General features: G+C 58.2%; 4 protein-coding genes across 8 annotated transcripts; 2 read left to right on the forward strand and 2 right to left on the reverse strand.

The window, feature by feature from the left end:
- The first annotated feature begins 18 nt into the window (after window positions 1–18).
- TIMM17A (translocase of inner mitochondrial membrane 17A) lies at window positions 19–5,711 on the forward strand. Its single transcript, XM_065038939.1, has 6 exons — window positions 19–126; window positions 1,310–1,409; window positions 1,516–1,579; window positions 2,154–2,282; window positions 2,655–2,765; window positions 3,940–5,711. Exons 1-6 carry the CDS (start codon window positions 101–103, stop codon window positions 4,008–4,010), a joined length of 501 nt encoding a protein of 166 aa, XP_064895011.1. The 5' UTR covers window positions 19–100; the 3' UTR covers window positions 4,011–5,711.
- ADIPOR1 (adiponectin receptor 1) lies at window positions 5,121–10,734 on the reverse strand. Its single transcript, XM_065038929.1, has 8 exons — window positions 10,594–10,734; window positions 10,288–10,482; window positions 9,103–9,219; window positions 8,485–8,656; window positions 7,905–8,091; window positions 7,046–7,233; window positions 6,337–6,530; window positions 5,121–5,927 (listed from the first exon to the last, which is right to left on the reverse strand). Exons 2-8 carry the CDS (start codon window positions 10,426–10,428, stop codon window positions 5,799–5,801), a joined length of 1,128 nt encoding a protein of 375 aa, XP_064895001.1. The 5' UTR covers window positions 10,429–10,482; window positions 10,594–10,734; the 3' UTR covers window positions 5,121–5,798.
- A 756-nt stretch (window positions 10,735–11,490) lies between these two features.
- On the forward strand, window positions 11,491–15,147 carry LOC102094131 (tetraspanin-18). Its single transcript, XM_065038931.1, has 7 exons — window positions 11,491–11,641; window positions 12,199–12,393; window positions 13,044–13,118; window positions 13,367–13,465; window positions 13,668–13,847; window positions 14,052–14,135; window positions 14,535–15,147. The coding sequence occupies exons 1-7, from the start codon at window positions 11,585–11,587 to the stop codon at window positions 14,580–14,582; spliced, it is 738 nt and encodes a 245-aa protein (XP_064895003.1). The 5' UTR covers window positions 11,491–11,584; the 3' UTR covers window positions 14,583–15,147.
- UBE2T (ubiquitin conjugating enzyme E2 T) lies at window positions 14,753–18,530 on the reverse strand. Of its 5 annotated transcripts, none has more exons than XM_065038936.1 (8): window positions 18,290–18,530; window positions 17,787–17,862; window positions 17,581–17,701; window positions 17,173–17,242; window positions 16,564–16,669; window positions 16,027–16,125; window positions 15,402–15,485; window positions 14,753–15,110 (listed from the first exon to the last, which is right to left on the reverse strand). In XM_065038936.1, exons 3-8 carry the CDS (start codon window positions 17,687–17,689, stop codon window positions 14,985–14,987), a joined length of 594 nt encoding a protein of 197 aa, XP_064895008.1. In that variant the 5' UTR covers window positions 17,690–17,701; window positions 17,787–17,862; window positions 18,290–18,530; the 3' UTR covers window positions 14,753–14,984. The 5 variants fall into 5 exon arrangements, with proteins under 5 accessions (XP_064895008.1, XP_021153995.2, XP_064895006.1 ...); XM_021298320.2 differs by having other exon boundaries at window positions 18,271–18,530; XM_065038934.1 differs by having other exon boundaries at window positions 18,076–18,298.
- Window positions 18,531–18,533: the final 3 nt, after the last annotated feature.

Consider the following 18,533-nt stretch of genomic DNA (forward strand, 5'->3'; position numbering starts at 1 on the left):
AATCTCGTCCCCTCCGCATCTCTCCGCTCCCATTGGCCGGCGCGGGGAGGCGGTCAGCCAATCGCGCGGCGCGGGGGGCGGGCGGAGGGGGCCTGGCAAGATGGAGGAGTACGCGCGGGAGCCCTGGTGAGCGGCCCCGGCGGCGGCTCCGGGCGGGACCGGCGGGGAGCGGGCCGGGCGGGCCGGGCCGGGCGGGACCTGACCGGCGATCCTCGGGGCCGCTCCCGGCTGGGGGAGGAGGAAGAGCGGGGGGCGGGCGGTGTGCGTGACCTTGGCGGGGCCCTTCGGCGGGAGGCCGCGCTGAGGGGAGCGCTGAGGCCCGGCTGGGGCCTGGGCGGACAACGCCGGTACCGGGCCCGGCGGAGCCTCCCTGAGGGGGCGGTACCGGCTGCGGCCTGTGCCGGGCCCGGGACCTCTGCGGGCTGCGTTCCCGGGGGAACGAGGTCCCGGGCCGGGCAGCGCTTCGCTTTGCTGGATTTGCTGATTATTAGTGGTGCAGGAGCTGCAGTTTGGTCTCTGCGGAGAGACTTTGACGTAAGATGAAAGAAACAGAATAGCTTTGTTATTTTACACTTCAAAATTACCAGCAGTGGCACCAGAGGTTAATAGCAGGTTAGTGCCAGCCTAGTTTAGTGTTTGGTTTAGTGTTACAACAAGGATGTAGTGCTTGGCAGAGGTTTTAACCCCAAATTACAGCTCATGTCGCTGGTGTTGAAAGCGTTTGCTGTGGGGAAAACGCTCCCGCTGTGAAGCTTTTGCTCGCTGTGGTTGTTGCTCCGTGTTTGGGAGGAATCACGAGCAGATCTGTGCTTTGAGGGAACTTCAAAGATCCGGGATGCGCCAGGAAAAGCCTTTTCAGTTTGGCAAATGGTGACTTTGAAGTCTCATTTAAATAACCGGGACTAATGAAAAGCGTGAGTAATCCAGGAACACGATGCTTTGTGGCAGCTGTGAGCTGCGTCTCCTTGAATTTGCCACCTCGGTTTCCTGCAGGTCGAGACAAGAGTGAGAATTTAAATTTAAACCTATTAGTGCTCCAGAAATGGGGCAGAGCTGGAATTCCACAGACGTTTGTGGTGATGGAAAAGGGTCTTTCTGCCCTGCGTGAGGCGTTTGGGCAATTCCTCTGTGTATTTAGGAGGCGAGTTGGCGGAGTCTCTGCAAACCTCGAGTTTGCAGTCTGCTCAGCACGCTGGATGTGAGGTGATGCAGCTGGCAGGGATTTCACTCCGTGCTGGGTCCATTCCAGTTACCTGCACGATTTAACGTGATTGAGATTTCATATTTTCATCTTCATTTTTCTTCACAGCCCCTGGAGGATCGTCGATGACTGCGGAGGTGCTTTCACCATGGGAGCGATAGGAGGTGGCATTTTCCAGGCCATCAAGGGGTTCAGAAATTCCCCAGTGGTAAGTGAAATCATTTGAGAGTGTGCGGGGCCTGTGGCGAATTGTTGCTCCCTACAGTCAGACGGGCTGTAAGAATTTACTCCTTTAACTACCGTTTTCATTGTAGGGTGTAAACCACCGGCTGCGGGGAAGCTTGACAGCGATTAAAACCAGAGCTCCACAACTGGGAGGTAATTAATTTTGTGGTGTTGCTGGTAGATAACCCGGTTTGGGAATACAACGTGGTGTGAGTGCAGCGACACCTGAGCTGTGGGCCGGCTGTGCTTCAGTTAGTCCAAGCCATGAATAAATATGGTTCTGATGCGCCCAGAATTAGTTAAATGTGGAGGAAACACGCTTGTGTTCATGGAATTATAAGCAGGGTTGATAATGTTGTTGTATTTTAAGCAGCTCTGTGCAGAGCCTGGGAGCCTGTGCATTGTGCGCTGGGCTTTAAAATAAACCAAATGGACTCAGTAAAAGAAATAATCAGACTTGGAGAAACACCCAAGAGGACGGGTGGGTGTGGGTGGGGGTTCAGACGTTCCCCTGGGCTCAGCAGGGTGAATTCCAGCCATGTTTGTGAACTGAATTTTGTGCGTAAAGGTCTAAAAATGACAAGTCTGCAGTTGGAGATAGAACGACGCTGTGAGCTCGGAGCCGTGGCGCTGTGGTACCGCACTGCGCTGCGCTGCCGTTCTCACGGCAAATGGAACTAACGCACCGCGGAGGGAGGAGTGTTCGGGTTATTTTGTGTTTCCACAGGTAGCTTTGCTGTCTGGGGAGGTCTCTTCTCCATGATCGACTGCAGCATGGTCAGAATGAGGGGGAAGGAAGACCCGTGGAATTCAATCACGAGCGGGGCCCTGACTGGGGCCATATTGGCTTCAAGAAGTAAGAAACTGAGCACTGAATATTCGTTGAAAAACTTGTGGGTTCGGAGCGCAGGGTTCTCATGGCTCTAGTGGAGCAGCAGGCTGTGATACACAAAGCGGAATTTAGTCTCTAAGAGAAACTGGAAGATAATCTGAAACTTTTGCCCTGTGCTTAAGAAATAATTGTGTTCTCAAATGTTAGCGCCTTTGTTTCCTTGAGGAAGAGGGGGAGAGTTGGCCGGTAATTATCCTTTTATTGGTGATACTAATGAGGCTTAAATGGTGCAAAATGACTGCTTATAGGAGACATTATAACTAAAGAAAGAGAGATAATATGTAAAGTAATGCACCAAAGGTGAAAAAAGTGTCGGTTTGTGCTTTTTATCCTTAGACGGCCCCGTTGCCATGGTGGGATCTGCTGCCATGGGAGGAATCCTCCTGGCTTTAATTGAAGGAGCTGGTATTTTGTTAACGAGATTTGCCTCCACACAGTTCACGAACGGTAAGGAACCGTCAGAATCCGGTGTCACCGGGTTTTATAGAAGGGTTTTCACAGGATGGTCACTTAGCCAAGTCAGTAGCCATTTGTGCAGATACTTGCCCGTGAAAAATACTTAATACCTCTATCGGCCCACTTTATTTGGGAGGAATACAGGCAAAACCACTAGTGTTGAAAGGATTAGCCACTAATTCCTGAGAGGCTTCCTCTGTCAGGTCTGTTCACTGACGTTCTTTGTTCCATCTAAGTTACAACAATTTCTGTTCTTAATACAGAGATAGTCTAAAATTAATCTGCTTTAGAGAAAGGGTATAATTTGTCCGTTACAATTCAGTATCTCGAAGACTGGTGTACAGTAACGTATTGCTTCCCTCCAGCAGAACGTCAGTAGAGGGGTCGGGAAGCTGACTCCGTGATGATTTGTTCCGTTTCAGTGATTTGCTTTGTTGTCAGGCAAGTTACCATGGGCGACCCTGGCAGAGCGGCCCAGCTCACCTGAAGGGCCATGAGGTGCAGGTTTCCAGCTCCTTTAAGTGGCTGAAAATGTTTCCCTCTCGCTGCTCCGATTGATTCTCGCTGCTCTGAAAGCCCTTGAGGCGCTAGAGCGAGTTCAGAGGAGGGAATGGAGCTGGGAAGGATGTTGGAGCTGAAAGGAGCTTGGAGCCAGGGGGGTCGGGCTCTGCTCGCCAGGAACAAGCGCCAGGAGCAGAGGAAACGGCCTCAAGTTGCGCCAGGGGAGGTTGAGGTTGGATGTGGGAACAATTTCTTCCCCAAAGGGCTGTGGGGCATTGGAACAGGCTGCCCAGGGCAGTGCTGGAGTCACCATCCCTGGAGGGCTGGACAGACGGACATGAGGTTCTCAGGACATGGGGCAGTGCTGGGGTGGGGGAAAGGATGAACTCTGTGATCTTGAGGGGCTTTTCCAACCCAAACGATTCTCTGATTTCCCCATTAATAAGGGAGGTAAAAATATGGTCCGTATGGGACTGAGGCTCTTTGAGTCCATAAAGCTCTGAACTTCAAATGAAAAAGAATCAAAGTCTCGTTATTGGCTTCATTAATTTTTGAGGGGATTTATATTAAAACTGCGGTGAGCGTGTTTCATGTTGTTAGCAGGAAAAACCTCTTGTCCCTTGGTATTTATGATTTGCCATTTTTCCTCTCGCCTTGTTCGCAGGCCCCCAGTTGTCAGACGACCCCTCCCAGCTGCCGCCCTCCCCGTTCAGCGACTACAGACAGTACCAGTGACGGTGCTCCCGCTCGCGCTGCACCCGAGCTGTGATCCAACCCCAGCTGTGATCCAACGCGCTGGAGGACCCAGGTGTGTGTGTCTGTACCGGGGTCACCTCTCTCACTGGCCGCACCCACGGGACCTCCAGCGCTTTTCAGTGTAAAGCCGCACAGGAGAACTTTTAGAAGATGACAAGTCTATTTATTCATGATAGATTCCCTTGCTGTAATGTTACACATGTCTGAGCGAATACAAGGAGGTTTAAGACAAGGACCAAACGGAGTCTTGTTGTCCTTTGGACGTGGACTGAAGGGAAAGTCTTCGGAGTCCTCTCTGGGATGTGGTTGACCAGCCATGGTGAACACAGCTGGAGTTTGGCCTGTTTCCCATCGGATTTGGGCTGCTAGACATATTTCAGCTTAAGGAAAATAATTAATCTACACACAGTTCTACATTCCTAAAGTGATTATTATTGGGAGAATGTGCAAGCCAGTGAAAATTGCTTCCAGCAATAGGTATTTCACTGCTGTTCTTTATTTTCTTGGCCACCCCCATCCAGGCGACGCATTCGCTGTCCCCAAAACCAGAGCATGTCCAGACAGCTCAGGCACGGCCCCACAGCCCCTCCCCACAGCAGCAGGGACACGGGGAACAGGGACACAGCCACTCGTCGTGGGCTGTGGCACCAGGGGCCCTGCAGGCGCTTCTCCCTCACCCTCTGTCAGGTACCGGTGTCGGAAGCCTGAGCTGGGCTTTGCTCAGCTCAGCTCTTCCCTGCTAATCCCCCATGACCATCCGTGCTGGACGGTCACTCTCATGTCTCCACCTGAGGAGAAGCCTCAGATTTCAGGTGTCATCCTTCACCCCCCAGCAGCTTTTGGGGTCGGTTGAGCCCTTTGCTGTGTGGGTCCTGGTGGGTCCTGCTGCCCCACAGCTCATTGCCCACCAAGGGGTTTCCTCCTGTTATCGCAACGTCCCAGAGTTTCCTGCATTTTATTCCGACTGTCAGGGCCATCCCGACTTGCTGCCACAGCAGGGGGATCCTGCTGCACACCTGGGAGGGGACACGCTCCTGGGGACGCTCAGAGCAGCCCCTCCCCAAAAAACGAGGCAGACACCCCCAGCACGACACTGAACTATTGACCTTTTATTTCGATCAGCTACAGCAGCTCTACATTCCCCGAACACACTGTCCTTCCGCCACTACCACAGACAGCGCAGGAGCCGAGTACACTGCGGTGGCAGCGAGTCTTCTTAAAGCTTAGTATTAAATATTAAATATTCTCTCATTTATGTTTACATTATTTTGTCAAGGAAAACAAACGAACAAACAAACAAAAAGACAATTAAATTACAGGAACCTGTGCCCTGGGCAGCAGCACCGGGGGTGGCTCCGCTGTGAGGGATTCGCCAAAAATCTCTTGCCCTGGGCCTGGTCGTGCGTGGCTGTGCTGGCTCCGGCGGTGAGCAGGCAGGGGGTGCTCAGGGGGGCCAGGGGACCCGCGCCCTTTGCTCTCGGAAATCGGGGTGTCTGGGGAAGTGGGGGTGGCCCTGGTGCAGCTAAAATGGGCTGGGGAAGGCAAGGCCATGATCCCACCTCCCCTCAGCCCCAACCCGTGTGTGGGGAAGGGGGTGAGGATTTGGTCAACAATTTTGCTACAGAATTTTTGTTTCTTTTTTTTTTTTTTTCCTTAAAAAAAAAACCAACCAACCAACAACCCCAAAGAGTTTCGAGTCTTCCTTTGATTTTAGCAAAGACAGAGTTTAAAAAGCACTTAGGAAGCTTGTACTAAAACCTGGTGCTCTCAGAGGAGAGAGTCGTCTGTGCACCCCCCTTCCAGTCCGTAGCGGAACTCCTGCAGGTTCGACACCCCGTAGAAGTGGACAAAGGCTGCGGCCACCACCAGCACATGGAAGATCTGATGTGACTGAAACTGCGGGGAAGCCAAAAAGACCTTTAGACCAGACCAAATGGGACAAAACCACCAGGAGCACCTTATCCTCACCACCCTCAGGGGCAACAATTCCTTCCTCATGTCCAGCCTGAATCTCCCTCCCTCAGCTTAAAACCATCACCCCTCGTCCTGTCGCAACAGCCCCTGCTGAAAAGTCTGACCCCAGAAGTTTTCCTCCTCCTCGCTGCTTCTGCACCGCCCCACGACTGCTCTCAGCTCCTTTTCCCCCCGCGTTGCTCTCAGGCAGCATTTTCCCCCCGTCTCCTCCAGCTGACTCACTGCAGCTCTCTGGGACACACCAGGACCCCCCCACACCTTCTTGGAGCTCCCCACCCTCCACCCAACTCCCCCATCACCCCCCGGATCTCCCTGCTCGTCCCTCACTCACCCAGATGTCGAACTTGCCCGGGAAGAAGCGCTCGGGGATGCGGGCAGCGTAGAGCCCCGCGCCCGTGATGTACATCACAGCCATGAGGAAGAACCAGCCCATCTGCCCGACCGTGGTGGCTTTGACGAAGCCCTCGGCGATGGTGAAGTGCATGGTGGGCACCACGCCGCTCAGCCCCAGCCCCAGGAAAACGCCTGCGGTGGAGCCGGGGGGTCAGCGGGGGGAATGCAGTGCAGAGGGGCTGCTGCCCCCCAGCCCCCTCACATCCCTGTCCTGTGTGAAGGGAAGAAGCTCCAGGAGGCACCAGCAGCTCTTCCTCACTCATCCTGGATTATCCGACCCCTGCGGCGTTTGTCCTTTACCCACAGCTCCATGTCCCAGTCAAAACCAGTGCTGGCCCCCAGTGCTCACTGGGCAGAGCGGAGATGAGGTTCTCAGGGACATGGGTTAGTGCCAGGGATGGGTTAACGGTTGGACTTGATGATTTTAAAGGTCTTTTCCAAACAAAACCTTTCTGTGATTCCCCCGGTGTTCTCCATACAGCCCGGGGCTGTGGCAGCTCCCGCTCCTGGCTGTGAATGGCACTGTCAGAAGGTGCCAGCCCTGGGTCTCACACTGAAGCCTCATGAGCGTGGGAAGAGCCATCTCACGCCAGGATCTGCCCACATTCCTCCCCGAAACCCTCCCGGGGCGAGGACAGAGCTCCTACCTGCTCGTGTCTGCCTGTGCTTGGGGGTGGCGAACCGGTCCCACTGGGCAACGATGATGGCGGAGATGCCCAGGACGCAGACGATGGAGAGGTAGATGAGTCTTGGCTGCGGGGAGCAGTAGAATGAATAGTAGAGCCACGGGACGAAGCTCCCCATGATCAGCAGTGCAATTCCTGAATAATCCAACCTGCAGACAGGATACAACGACAGAGAATCACAGGGGAGCCCCCAAATCCACCCCCCAACTTGTGTCCTCTTGGTAATGGTGTCAGGATGCCCCAGCCTGTCACCAGAGTCACCGCGGCCCCACGAGCGAAGCTGAGTGTCCAGAGCGGGGAGAAGGGCTGAGCTCGGTCTCATCAATGTGATTTGGGACAGGAGAAAGGGCCTGAGCGCGTACACGGCGTCTGGGGACACCAGCAGAGCTCGGCAGGAGGATGAACAGGGCACGGGAGCAGCCGCGCGCTCAAACCACGACAGGATGCGTCGGCCGCGAGCCCTCACGTGTGTGGATTTGACTGTTACCCGCCCTGCAAAGTGCTTTCGATTTATCGATCCAGGAACCATTTCAGCACCACAATGCAGCTGCTTGTGTTACCCCCACTGCGGCAAGTGCCCTCCCCAGTAGGCAAAGACGCTTCTGCTGAGGGCACGGCTGCACGGTTTGTTCTGTAGACACGGTCCCGCGGGACCTCTGGGGTTTGTGCACAGGAGGCTGGCAGGACTCCTCAGCAAGCAGCGCCCAATAAACGCCTCTGACAGACTTTTGCGCCAGGGGAGGTTGAGCTTGGATCTTGGGAACAATTTCTTCCCGGAAAGGGAAACCTCCTCAGACCACACAACCTTGTGCCGACTCACTTTGAAAAAGTCCGCGAGACCTTCTCCGAGTGACAGTAGACGGTGTGGAAAAGCCAGGAGAAGCTGAGGCACAGCACCGCTCCCAGGAAGAACATCCCGAACACCACCTTCTCCTGGAGAGGGGCCATGAAGTACATGTTGGGCCGCAGCATGGTCAGGATCCCCAGGCACAGGAACAAGACAAAACCTGCAGGGAATACACAAAAACGGGCTGTCAGGCTGGAGAGTGGATCAATTTAGCAAAGAACCGCGGGAAACATGGCCCTGGCTGCACTGCCAGGCAGGTCCCGGCCGTACCCTGCTCGCGGTGCAGGGGAGGCGCTCGCTCACAGCCGGGGAAGGTCCCTTCAACTCAAACCATCTGTGATTCTACAGTTCCAAGTGCCTGGTCTCCATGCACCCACGGGGCTCCAGGAGCTCCCAGCGCCTCCTGACGCAGCTGCCCGTGTGCGCGGGGGGACACAACCCGCCAAGGGAGCCCTTGGGCATGGGGAGAACCCCGACACCCAGCAAAAAGCCACCTCGTGTGTGGGGACCGGGCCCACCCGCAGCCCCAGGGCCACCGAACGCCCCCAGTCACCCAGCAAGTGCGTCCAGATGTTGCCGGTCTCGGTGTGTATCCGGAAGATGCTCTTGAAGCAGGCGCGGAAGGACGGCATGGGCGGCCGGTGTCCGTGCAGGAGGTAATCGTTGTCCTTCAGCCAGTCGGGAAGCACGTCGTAGGGAATCACGCGCCAGCGCCCTTCCCACACCTGCAACACACCACGCTGGGCTGGTGGCCCCCAGAGCCTCGAGCCAGCCCAAAGCCTTTCACGTTTGTCACCCTGGGAGCCTGAAGTCACACGCGGAACGAGCCCAGGCAGGGCTGCAATGCCCTGTGAGGCTCCTCAGGGAGAGGATGTTCAGTTCTACGACATCAGGCACCGGTGGGAGCCTTGAAGCCACCCCAGTCCCACAGAGTGCTCCCCACATGTCCCCCCATGGAGCTGGGGGCAATTTGCACCCTCAGGTTTAACCCTTCAGCACCTGAAGTTCCCTTTGGGGGAACTCCCTCAGTTTTGGTCAGGAATGAGAGAGCCCCAGTTGGCAACAGAACCACAGTGACACATCCCAGCCCTGCCCACCACCCTGGTTTGGGGCATCCGACCTCCTTACTGCTCCACAATCAGGGTCATGGGATCACTCCAGGTTCCTGTACCTTGTACACAAACTCCTCCATCTTCTCCATGGCGTGATGAGCCTGCAGGGGCAGAGTCAGCACACGGACCACCTCCTCCTCTTCCTCGCGGGCCGCCGGGCACGGTGGGTCCTCGGCCTGGGGCGGGGGAGGCCGGGAGGGAATCATTGCTGCCCTGGGGAGGGGGAACAGCGCGCGGAGAGCGGCCTGTCCCTCCGGAGAGCACCTGCGGCCGCATCCTGTCCCGAGGGGCCGGGCAGGGCCTGCCGGTCACCAGCGCTTATGCAACAACCCACTGTCTGAACTGTCTTGGGCGGGCTAATCCCAGATTTATCCTCACTGAAAGGCGGGATTAACTGGGGGGGATTTTCAACCCTACAACCGAGGCTGGAACAGCCGCTCAGTCCAGCCAGGACCCCCCGGCCCCACACAGAGCAGCAGCTCCCGGCCCCCCAGGCTGCGAACGCTCCGTCCGTCCCGGCTCAGCTGCGTCTCCTGCTCCGTTAGCGGGTTTGTGCAGGTGATTTCCAGCCCCTCGGCCTGAGCGGCAGCGCTGGCGCAGACACGACGCGTCTCGGCTGACGGATCCGTGCGAGGGCTCTGACAGACCCACAACAGCACAAGAGTCCTGGGGCTGGTTTAGAGCACAGACCTGCCACACCATCAGTGTCTGGGTAACGAAACATCTCACCGGCCTCTCTGCACCGACACAAAGCGATAACTGAGCGTGGGGCTCTACAAAACAGCCTTTTAGACCAGACATGAGGAGGGAATTGTTGCCCTGAGGGTGGTGAGAGCCTGGCCCAGGTTGGCCAGAGAGGTGGTAGATGAACCATCCCTGAGACATCCCAGGCCAGGCTGGACGGGGCTCTGAGCAACCTGAGCTGGTGAAGATGTCCCTGCTCATGGCAGGGGGGGCACTGGGGGGCTGGGGAGGTCCCTCCACCCCAAACCATCTGTGACTCTACAGTTCTATGATCTCAGCTGTCACAGACCCACAACAGGAGAAGTTTTAGGGCCAGTTTAGAGCACAGACCAACCAAACCATCGCCATGCTGGTGACGGACGGAGCGTCTCTCAGGCCTCCCTGTGCTGACACTCAGCAACAACCGCACTCGGGGCTCCGCGAACCCCCCGGCCGACCCGCCCCGCGCTGCCGGGCCCGCCCCGGTGAGCCCGCACGGCCGCGGCGCGGGGGACACTCACGGCGGCCGCGCCGGCGGCTCCTTGTTCCCCCTTCTCCTCCAGGAGCGGCCCCAGCTCCGCCAGCTCCAGGTGCGCCCGTTCCCGCCCGGCGGCGGCCAGCGCGGTGCCCGGCCCGGCGGCGGAGCCTTTGCGGGACGCCATGGCGGTGGGTGCGGGTGGCCGGTGCAGGTCCCTCCGCGTCCTTGTGCCGCCGCGCTGGGGAGGGAGCAAGAACAAGAGTCACCGGGAACCGGCGGCCGCGCAGCGCGGGCCGGGCCCTCCCCGCGGGCTGGACGGACCGCGGCGGCCGCTCCCGCCCGCACTCACCGGCCGCTACATCCCGCGCAGGGCGGCGGCGGCGGCACCGGAAGCGACGCTGAAGGAACAGGCCGCTTCCGGCCGCGAAGCCCCGCCCCGCCCGGCAACAACGCCCCCGGGACGGAACGGCGGGCGCCGCGCGGATCTCGCTTTCTGATTGGACGAAACCGCTGTCTGTCTGTCTCTCCCCCCGCCTCTCCGGCTACCGACCTCTGCGATTGGACGAGCCGCCGCACCTGACGTGCCCGCGGGAGGCGCTCTAGCCCGGGAGCGAGTCTCTCTGGCCGCGTGCTCGGCTGCCCCCTACGGGCGGGGCGGGAGCTCCGGGAGTCCCGTGATGGCGGCGGGCGGGCCCGGGGGAACGCGGGGGTTCCGCACCGGGGAGCGGGGGAGACCCCCGCGGGGCGACGGCCGGGCCTGCGCCGCCATTAGGCCTGTGGTTACAGTGGCACCGCAGCCCCGTTGCCATGGCAGCGCGGCCCAGAGAGGCCCATTTGTGTCTGCCTGTCCCTGTGTCCGTCTGTTCCTCCATCCCCATGGCCGCTGGCCACCCCGGCTCTGCGGGTCCGCACTGAAACCCCCCAAGGGCAGCCCCGGCGAGCGAACGTCCGCAGCGATAATTGATGGCTGAGGTCGCCCCGGCCTGTTGGGGCGGCTCGTCTTTCCCCGCCCGGGGTTTAATGCCCCGCGCTGACGGAGGTTTAATTACCTGGAGTCTCCCCGGCACAACGGCGGCTCCTGTTCCCCATCAATCATTGATGTCCTCCAGGGAAGGGTTCCTCGGGGGCTGCCGGGCTGGGAACCTCCAGCCTGCCCGCGCTGAGCAGGCGCCGCGGGGCGCAGGGGGGACACGGGCTTTTTGGGGGTGCGGCGGGGGGTTCTGGGGGGACTTTGGGGCTGCGGGAGGTCCAGGTGGGGTCCAGCCGGGAGGGAATCATTGCTGCCCTGGGGAGGGGGAGGGGGAGGTGCAGGGACAAGCGCTGCCGTGCCCTGTGTCCCCATGGGCGTCCTGAGCTGCATGAAGTACCTGATGTTCGTCTTCAACGTCCTGGTGTTGGTGAGTCCCCGGGGCCCGGCGGGGCGGGGGGGCCGGTCCCGGGGCCGCGACATCTCCGGCTGGCCCACGGGTGGGTGACAGCGGTCCCAGGGAGGGGACGTCACCCAGTCCTCGTGTCGGGAACCGCTGCCTTGCCGATCTAACAGACCCGGGCAGGATCTCTAAGCAAAGCCTATTTTATTAACAATTTTGCCAGCCCGGGTGTTCTCCCTAAAGGTGGGCACACGGAAAAGGGCAAAAAGCCCCCACTTATATCCCCCCACATCCTGGATGTGAATTCGCTCCCCTGTTCCCCACTGGTTGGTACTGCAGGGTTTACACTTGCCCCAGTTTACCTGTGTCATTCATCTAATTCTAACAACCCCCTCCCCTTAATAATGTATTTAAAATGTGGATTCCTGGCTCTTTGGTTATCTTTCCCATTAGCTTAACTTTTTACATACAGCAATCAGTTTGCATTCCGGGATTAGTCCAACATTCCTCTTTCAATGGCTCTGTACACCCGTGGGGTGTCTGGGGCCGGTCCCCGCGCCCCATAACCGTGATGTGTCCCACAGGCGGGGGGGACGTGCCTGGTGTCCGTGGGGCTCTGGGTGGCCCTGGACCCGGCTGGTTTCCAGGACATCGTGGCCACCAAGGCCGTGCTGAGCGCGGGCGCGTACCTGCTGCTGGCCGTGGGCATCGCCCTGGCGCTGCTGGGCTTCCTGGGCTGCTGCGGGGCGCTGCGCCGGAGCCGCCCGCTGCTGCTGGCCGTGAGTGCGGGGACGGGGCTGCTGGGGGATGCGGGACATCAGGGGCCGCGGGGAGCCGGGGATGGGGGTGCTGGGGGATGTAGGAGCCAGGAATGGGGGTGCTGGGGGATGTGGGGTGCTGGGGGATATAGGAGCCAGGAATGGGGGTGCTGGGGGATGTAGGAGCCAGGAATGGGGGTGCTGGGGGATGTAGGAGCCAGGAATGGGGGTGCTGGGGGATGCGGGGTGTCCCCGGAGGAGCCCAGTGTTTCCCCTCCTGGCCCCATCAGCTCTCAACCCCCCCAATCCAGTCCCTGCCTTGTGAATCTTCCCGTTTGGAGCCCAGCGGGTTTCATAAAGCCACCAAGTGGGGTCACCTCTCTCTGAAGCCACTGCCTTGTCCCATGTGGCATTTCTGAGCTTTCCCCCCAAAAGCCAGGGCTGGAAACTCCTTTCTGAGCACAGACACCCCCATTTCTTTGGCATCCCTGGACCCCGGCACCTGGCGCTTGTTTTCAACCCTCCTCCTCGCAGCCATGGTGCTCAGAGATGTGGCGTCTGCCCCCAGGAGCTGCAGGGACACGGGGCAGGGGTGGCCGCAGGGGGATCCCCGAGCGAGCTGCACGCGGGGCCGGGCTGGTCTCTGACTCCTCCATCCCGCTGCCTTCCAGTTCTTCATCCTGGTGAGCCTGGTCTTCCTCACGCAGCTCGTTGGCGCTGTTCTCTTCCTGGTGCACTGGAAACAGGTACTGTCCCCACGCCCTGACGTGGCCACCCCCGTCCTCCTCCGTCACGCTCTGGGTCACGGCCCCGAGCCCCCCAGGGGCTGCAAATGGCGCAGGGACGGCCTTTCTCACCTCCTCTTCATCGCCAGCACCGATGCAAGCCTGAACCTGGGTGGGTGGGTTCCACGGGTCCCTTTGGCGATGCTCTGGCACGGGGGGCTCAGGGTGGGCGTGCAGCCCCCACAGCTCCCCCGGCACCGATCCCGCAGGTCCAGCCGGAGCGATTCCTGTCCGAGCTGCGTAGGAGCTACCGCGGGGACGAGGGCGCCGAGGTCTTCTCCACCGCCTGGAACACCCTCATGGTCACGGTGAGCAGCTCCTGGTGGCTGCGGGGGGTGTGGGGCACCCATGGGACCTGCTGAGGGTGACCCAGAATGCAGGCAAGGGGCTTGTGGACCCCAGACAGACACCAAGCTCCACGCTGGGCTGTTCCTCCTCCTTCTATCACCTCCCCAAGTGATGTCCTCCCCGTTTTGACATCATGTTGATGGTGTCTCCCTTGTGTTCCAGTTCTCGTGTTGTGGCGTTTTAGGCCCTGAAGACTTTGGGAACGGCTCCCGCTTCCAGGAGCTGCACCCGGGGACGCCGTGGCCGCGGGCGTGCTGCGCCAGGGCCGGGCTGCTGCAGGCGGGCGAGCTGCGCGGCTGGGAGCAGTGCCGGGAGCGCAGCCCCGGCTACATCCACGAGCAGGTGGGACACGGTCCCGCCGCGTCCCTGCTCTGTCCCCAGACTCGTGGGAAGTCCGGGGTGCTGCCCCTCCCCCGGTTCAGCAGCCCAGTGACTCCCCAAGTCCCCACCTTGTCCTGTCTCCCCACACCCCCTGATCTCACCCTCAGTGCTCCCTGCGGCCATGGGGAGCGCGTGTGAGCCGCTCTGTCACCTCTGTCCCCCCAGGGCTGCTTCTCCAGCTTCGGCAGGACCCTGCAGAGCTACATCTCCATCCCGGGGACCTGCAGCTTGGCCGTGCTGGGCATTGAGGTGCTGAGCGGGGCCGGAGGGGACAGCGCGGGCAGGGGCCACCACGCACGGGCTCTTTTTGCTGGGAGGGTGCTCTGCGGGCGAAGGGACCACACGTGGGCTCAGGGGGACACTCCCAAGCCACTGCCTGTCACAATGACACCCCAAACATGGGTGCAAAGTCAACATCCTGCTGCAGATGGGTCAGGTTTAAGGAAAGGGGGGGCTCATTTTGCTCCCCTAGGACACGCAACAGGCGCTCTGCAGACTGGGGAGGTTGGGGTGTCCCCTGCGCAGCACGGGGACAGCGGCGTGTGGCCCCACGGGGACACAGCGGCCGCAGGACGAGGCTCCTTCAGCCCTTCTCCCCCGTCCCAGCGACGCGCGAGCGCGGGGTGACCCGCTCCCCTGTCACTGCAGATCTTCGCCATGTTCTTCGCCTTCTGCCTTTATTACAACTTCGACTGAGCAGGACGAAGCGCAGCGGAGCCAACGAGGGCTTTGGGAACGGCGGCAAACAGCGTTGCTGAGGTTCTGCTCTTGGTTTGTTCTGAGGGAGGGAGGTGAAATAGAAACGGAAGCACTTGGTGCTGTTGCCATTTCTCTGAGCGAAAGCAGGAGATCAGAAGCTGAACCAGTACTTCCAATTTTGCTTTTATTTGGAACATTCTGAAAAGTCCACACAACAAAAGAGAAAAAATATACATTAAAGCTTTATATTCTATATGTATAATGGAACTTTTAAGAAAAAAAACCCTAGGAAATAGAAAACCAAAGCCAGCTACATATGAGTTAAAATAATTAGATATACCTGTGTAAAGAGAAAAGGACAGTGAAAGCAAAGGCGACAGCCACAAGAACCAAAACCGCTCAGGACTCCAGGCGAGATTTCTTCTCCTCCTTGCCGACGCTGCTCCCTTTTCTTTTCTGCGTGTTAGATGCACCGCTGGTACTTGTTTCTTTTTGGTTTATTTTCTCTTCCAAAGGCTTGCAAGCCTGTGATCACACAAATAAAAGTAACACCTGTGAATAATTGCGCTTTGCAGCCTGTAGCACAGCTGTGCAGCCACCGCAGCCACCCCGCGCTCTGCAGAGTCACGAATGACCCGTAATTATCCTGCTAGGAATTTTAGGAAAGGGGAACAACAGGAGAGCAGGACAATGGTTGTGCCCACAAGTGCCTCTTGCATGTGTGAGCCAGGTCGTGTAAAGGTCCCTTCACCCCAAGCCCTTTTAACGACCCTCATAATTAAGTCCCTTCTGCCGCGGCAGCAGAGCGCGTCTCACCCCGGGCTGCGGGCTGGCGTGCTTCTGGGTCCACGCCCGGGCGTTCCGCAGGAACAGCTGCTTGTTGTACTTGTACTCCGAGGACTAAATGTAACGAGCAAGACAGAGATTGGATTGAATACAAACATCACACTGAGAAGCTGGGACTAAGGTCTGGCTTTAGGACTCCTAGAACCAGATCAGAACAGCTACAGGCATGTGGGGTGAATCACAGAGTCATTTGGGTTGGAAAAGCCCCTCAGGATCATCGAGCCCACACATTCCCCACCCCTGTCCCTGCCCCATGTCCTGAGAACCTCATGTCCGTCTGTCCAGCCCTCCAGGGCTGGTGACTCCAGCACTGCCCTGGGCAGCCTGTTCCAATGCCCCACAGCCCTTTGGGGAAGAAATTGTTCCCGGTTGTTCCCTCGCAGGCTCGTAGACCTTTACCATCTCTTTTCCACTTCTGGCATAAACCCTGCACCACACGTCCCAGCTGCTTCAGGGAAACACCGTCAGGCCCCCAGGCCTGATCCAGATTGAGCTGACATGTTAATCCAGAGTGAGAGAAGTGGAATCCCAGCCTAAATCGAACACACAGTTCCTCCCCAGCCTGTGCCCACGAGAGGAATGGGGGCTCACGTACGATGTCGGCCATGAGAGGGTCGTCGGGGTTGGGCTCGGCCATCAGCAGCTGGATGGAGCTCAGCAGCGTGGAGATGTTCAGGGAGGGTCTCCACACGCCCTTCGAGGGAACAGGGTGAGAAAAACCATCAGGTAGAAAGAAACCTGCCCAGAGAAACCTCGGGACTCGCAGCATTTCCACCCAAACTGCCCACGAGCTGCCTCAGGACCTGCAGCACTTAATTCCCCACGGAAAACACCAGATTCATTATCAACGCAAAACTGTGGCCGCTCCGCCCCGCGCGCCTCTGCCGGGTCGGGCCCCATCTGCACAGACCACCTAACGCCTTCGCACTCCAGCCCTTGAACCCTGGACACTCACATGGAATGAGAAGCTCACGTTCTAGTCTCTAAACAAAGGAGATGCTGCTCAAACACTTTACTCCTGTGTAAATAAGTCAGTAGCCAACAGACATTCAATAAGGCTTTTACAAGGAACAGCTAAGGAGTTCATTATCCCCTCCGGCTCGCTTACCCAGCCCAAGCAGCGCTCTCTTACCTTCGGGGGTAACTTGAGAACATCCAGACAAATCCTTCCAGCAGAGTCGATGTTGGGATGATAGATCGGGGTCAGAAAGCGGATCTTTGGGGGCTCAAACGGGTACCTGTAAGGAATAAGTGTTAAAAACCCACAAAATCTATATTTGTGCACCTGTTGTTTCATGACCCAAGCGACGGCGTCATTTCCCCCTCCCCATGGATTTCCGGGGAGGCCGTGCTCCGTCTCCAACGCTTTCGCTGTGTCTGACTCTCGCTTTCCAGGGCAGCTTCCCACAAAGCAGCAAACGCAACAGGAACCGTTGTGCTCACAAATGACCCCCTTTCCACCGAGCTTTGAGTCAACACGATAAGGTAGAGATCTCATTGTAACACCTTTAGGTTGTTAATCACACAACTTGGGATGCCCAATGGGAAATTAGAATGTCAGGCAGTGGAAATAATAATGACATGCTGTAAATGAAGGGTCTCACCCGATAAACCACATTCTTTGTTGGAAGGCAAAAGGAAAGACCAAAGCGGTAGCATGTATATCAAATATATCAGTTAACTCTTATGTTTGACGGAAGCACTACAGCAGCTACTTAACTAGATGTTGTTGCCCACTTACCTCTCCGGAACAACTATTTCCAGATTGAATATTCCTTTCTCATACGGTGTGTCTGCGCCTCCTAAAATCTCTTTAAAAGCAAGATTAAAACATAAGCATCACATTGAAAAATCCCTGGGGTCTGCGCAGCTGCCTCCCGCAGCTACAGAGCCCTAACACCGCCCAGACCCAGGAATAAAAACCCGTCATCTCATCACAGACCGGTTCTACCCCAGCACAGCCGAGACCACAGGCAGACTGAGCCGTTGGCCAGGCTCTGCTTAAAGAACAGCGAGAAAAACCCCCTCATTTTCCCAAAATTCCACAGTTCCAACAACTGACAAAGCACACAGCACCCCGAGAACCCGGACCCAGCGGCACGCTCCGCTGCAGCCCTCACTGGCCAAAGTCCCCCCGAGAGGCTCGTACGTGCTCGCAGGTTGTCCAGCTGGTTTTGGTTTTGCCAGCAGGTGATGCCGGGAGGCGGCTCCGTGGACAGGAGGGCGAGTTCCCTCTTGAGCCGCGATGCTCTCTGCATGGCGCCGGAACTCTGAGAGAACACATGTGATTACCGGCAAAATTAGCTTTTCAAAACCAGCACTTAAAATTGAAGTTTTTGGGGAAGGAGAAATAACCTGGGTCCCAAGTCGTTATCCTGATGTGAAAACCGGAGTCTCAGGAGCCTGTTCCTGGAGCTGCTCTCGCATCCAGCTGGAGGAGAAACAAATGACAGAATCGCTTGGGTGGAAACGCCCCTCAGGACCATGGAGTCCAACCATAACCCAGCCCTGTCCCTGCCCCATGTCCTGAGAACCTCATGTCCGTCTGTCCAGCCCTCCAGGGCTGGTGACTCCAGCACTGCCCTGGGCAGCCTGTTCCAATGCCCCACAGCCCTTTGGGGAAGAAATTGTTCCTAAATCCAACCTCAACCTCCCCTGGCGCAACTTGAGGCCGTTTCCTCTGCTCCTGGCGCTTGTTCCTGGGGAGCAGAGCCCGACCCCCCTGGCTCCAAGCTCCTTTCAGGCAGTTCAGAGATCAGAAGGTCTCCCCTCAGCTCCTGTTCTCCAGCTGAACCCCCCGCTCCTCCCGGACTAATTACCCGCCTCTTGCTCTAATTACCCCCCTCTTGCCCTCACACGGCGGCAGCGGCGCGGGCTTCAGCTAGCGCGCGGCGGGGGCGGGACTTCCTCCGTCGCCTAGCAATGAGGGAGGACGCCTCGGGATCAGCCCCGCAACACCGGCGCTGATTGGGTACTTCCCAGCCCCGCCCCCTCAGCGGCGGCAGTTCGAATTGGAAGTGGAGGAGCGCTGCTATTGGGTGAACCCTGAAGGCGGGAGGGTAAGCCCCGCCCCTTAATAAAATCCCGCGGTGTGGGCGTGGC

Source organism: Columba livia, chromosome 22, assembly GCF_036013475.1.
Source record: "Columba livia isolate bColLiv1 breed racing homer chromosome 22, bColLiv1.pat.W.v2, whole genome shotgun sequence".
In the NCBI taxonomy this organism is placed as follows: Eukaryota; Metazoa; Chordata; class Aves; order Columbiformes; family Columbidae; genus Columba; species Columba livia.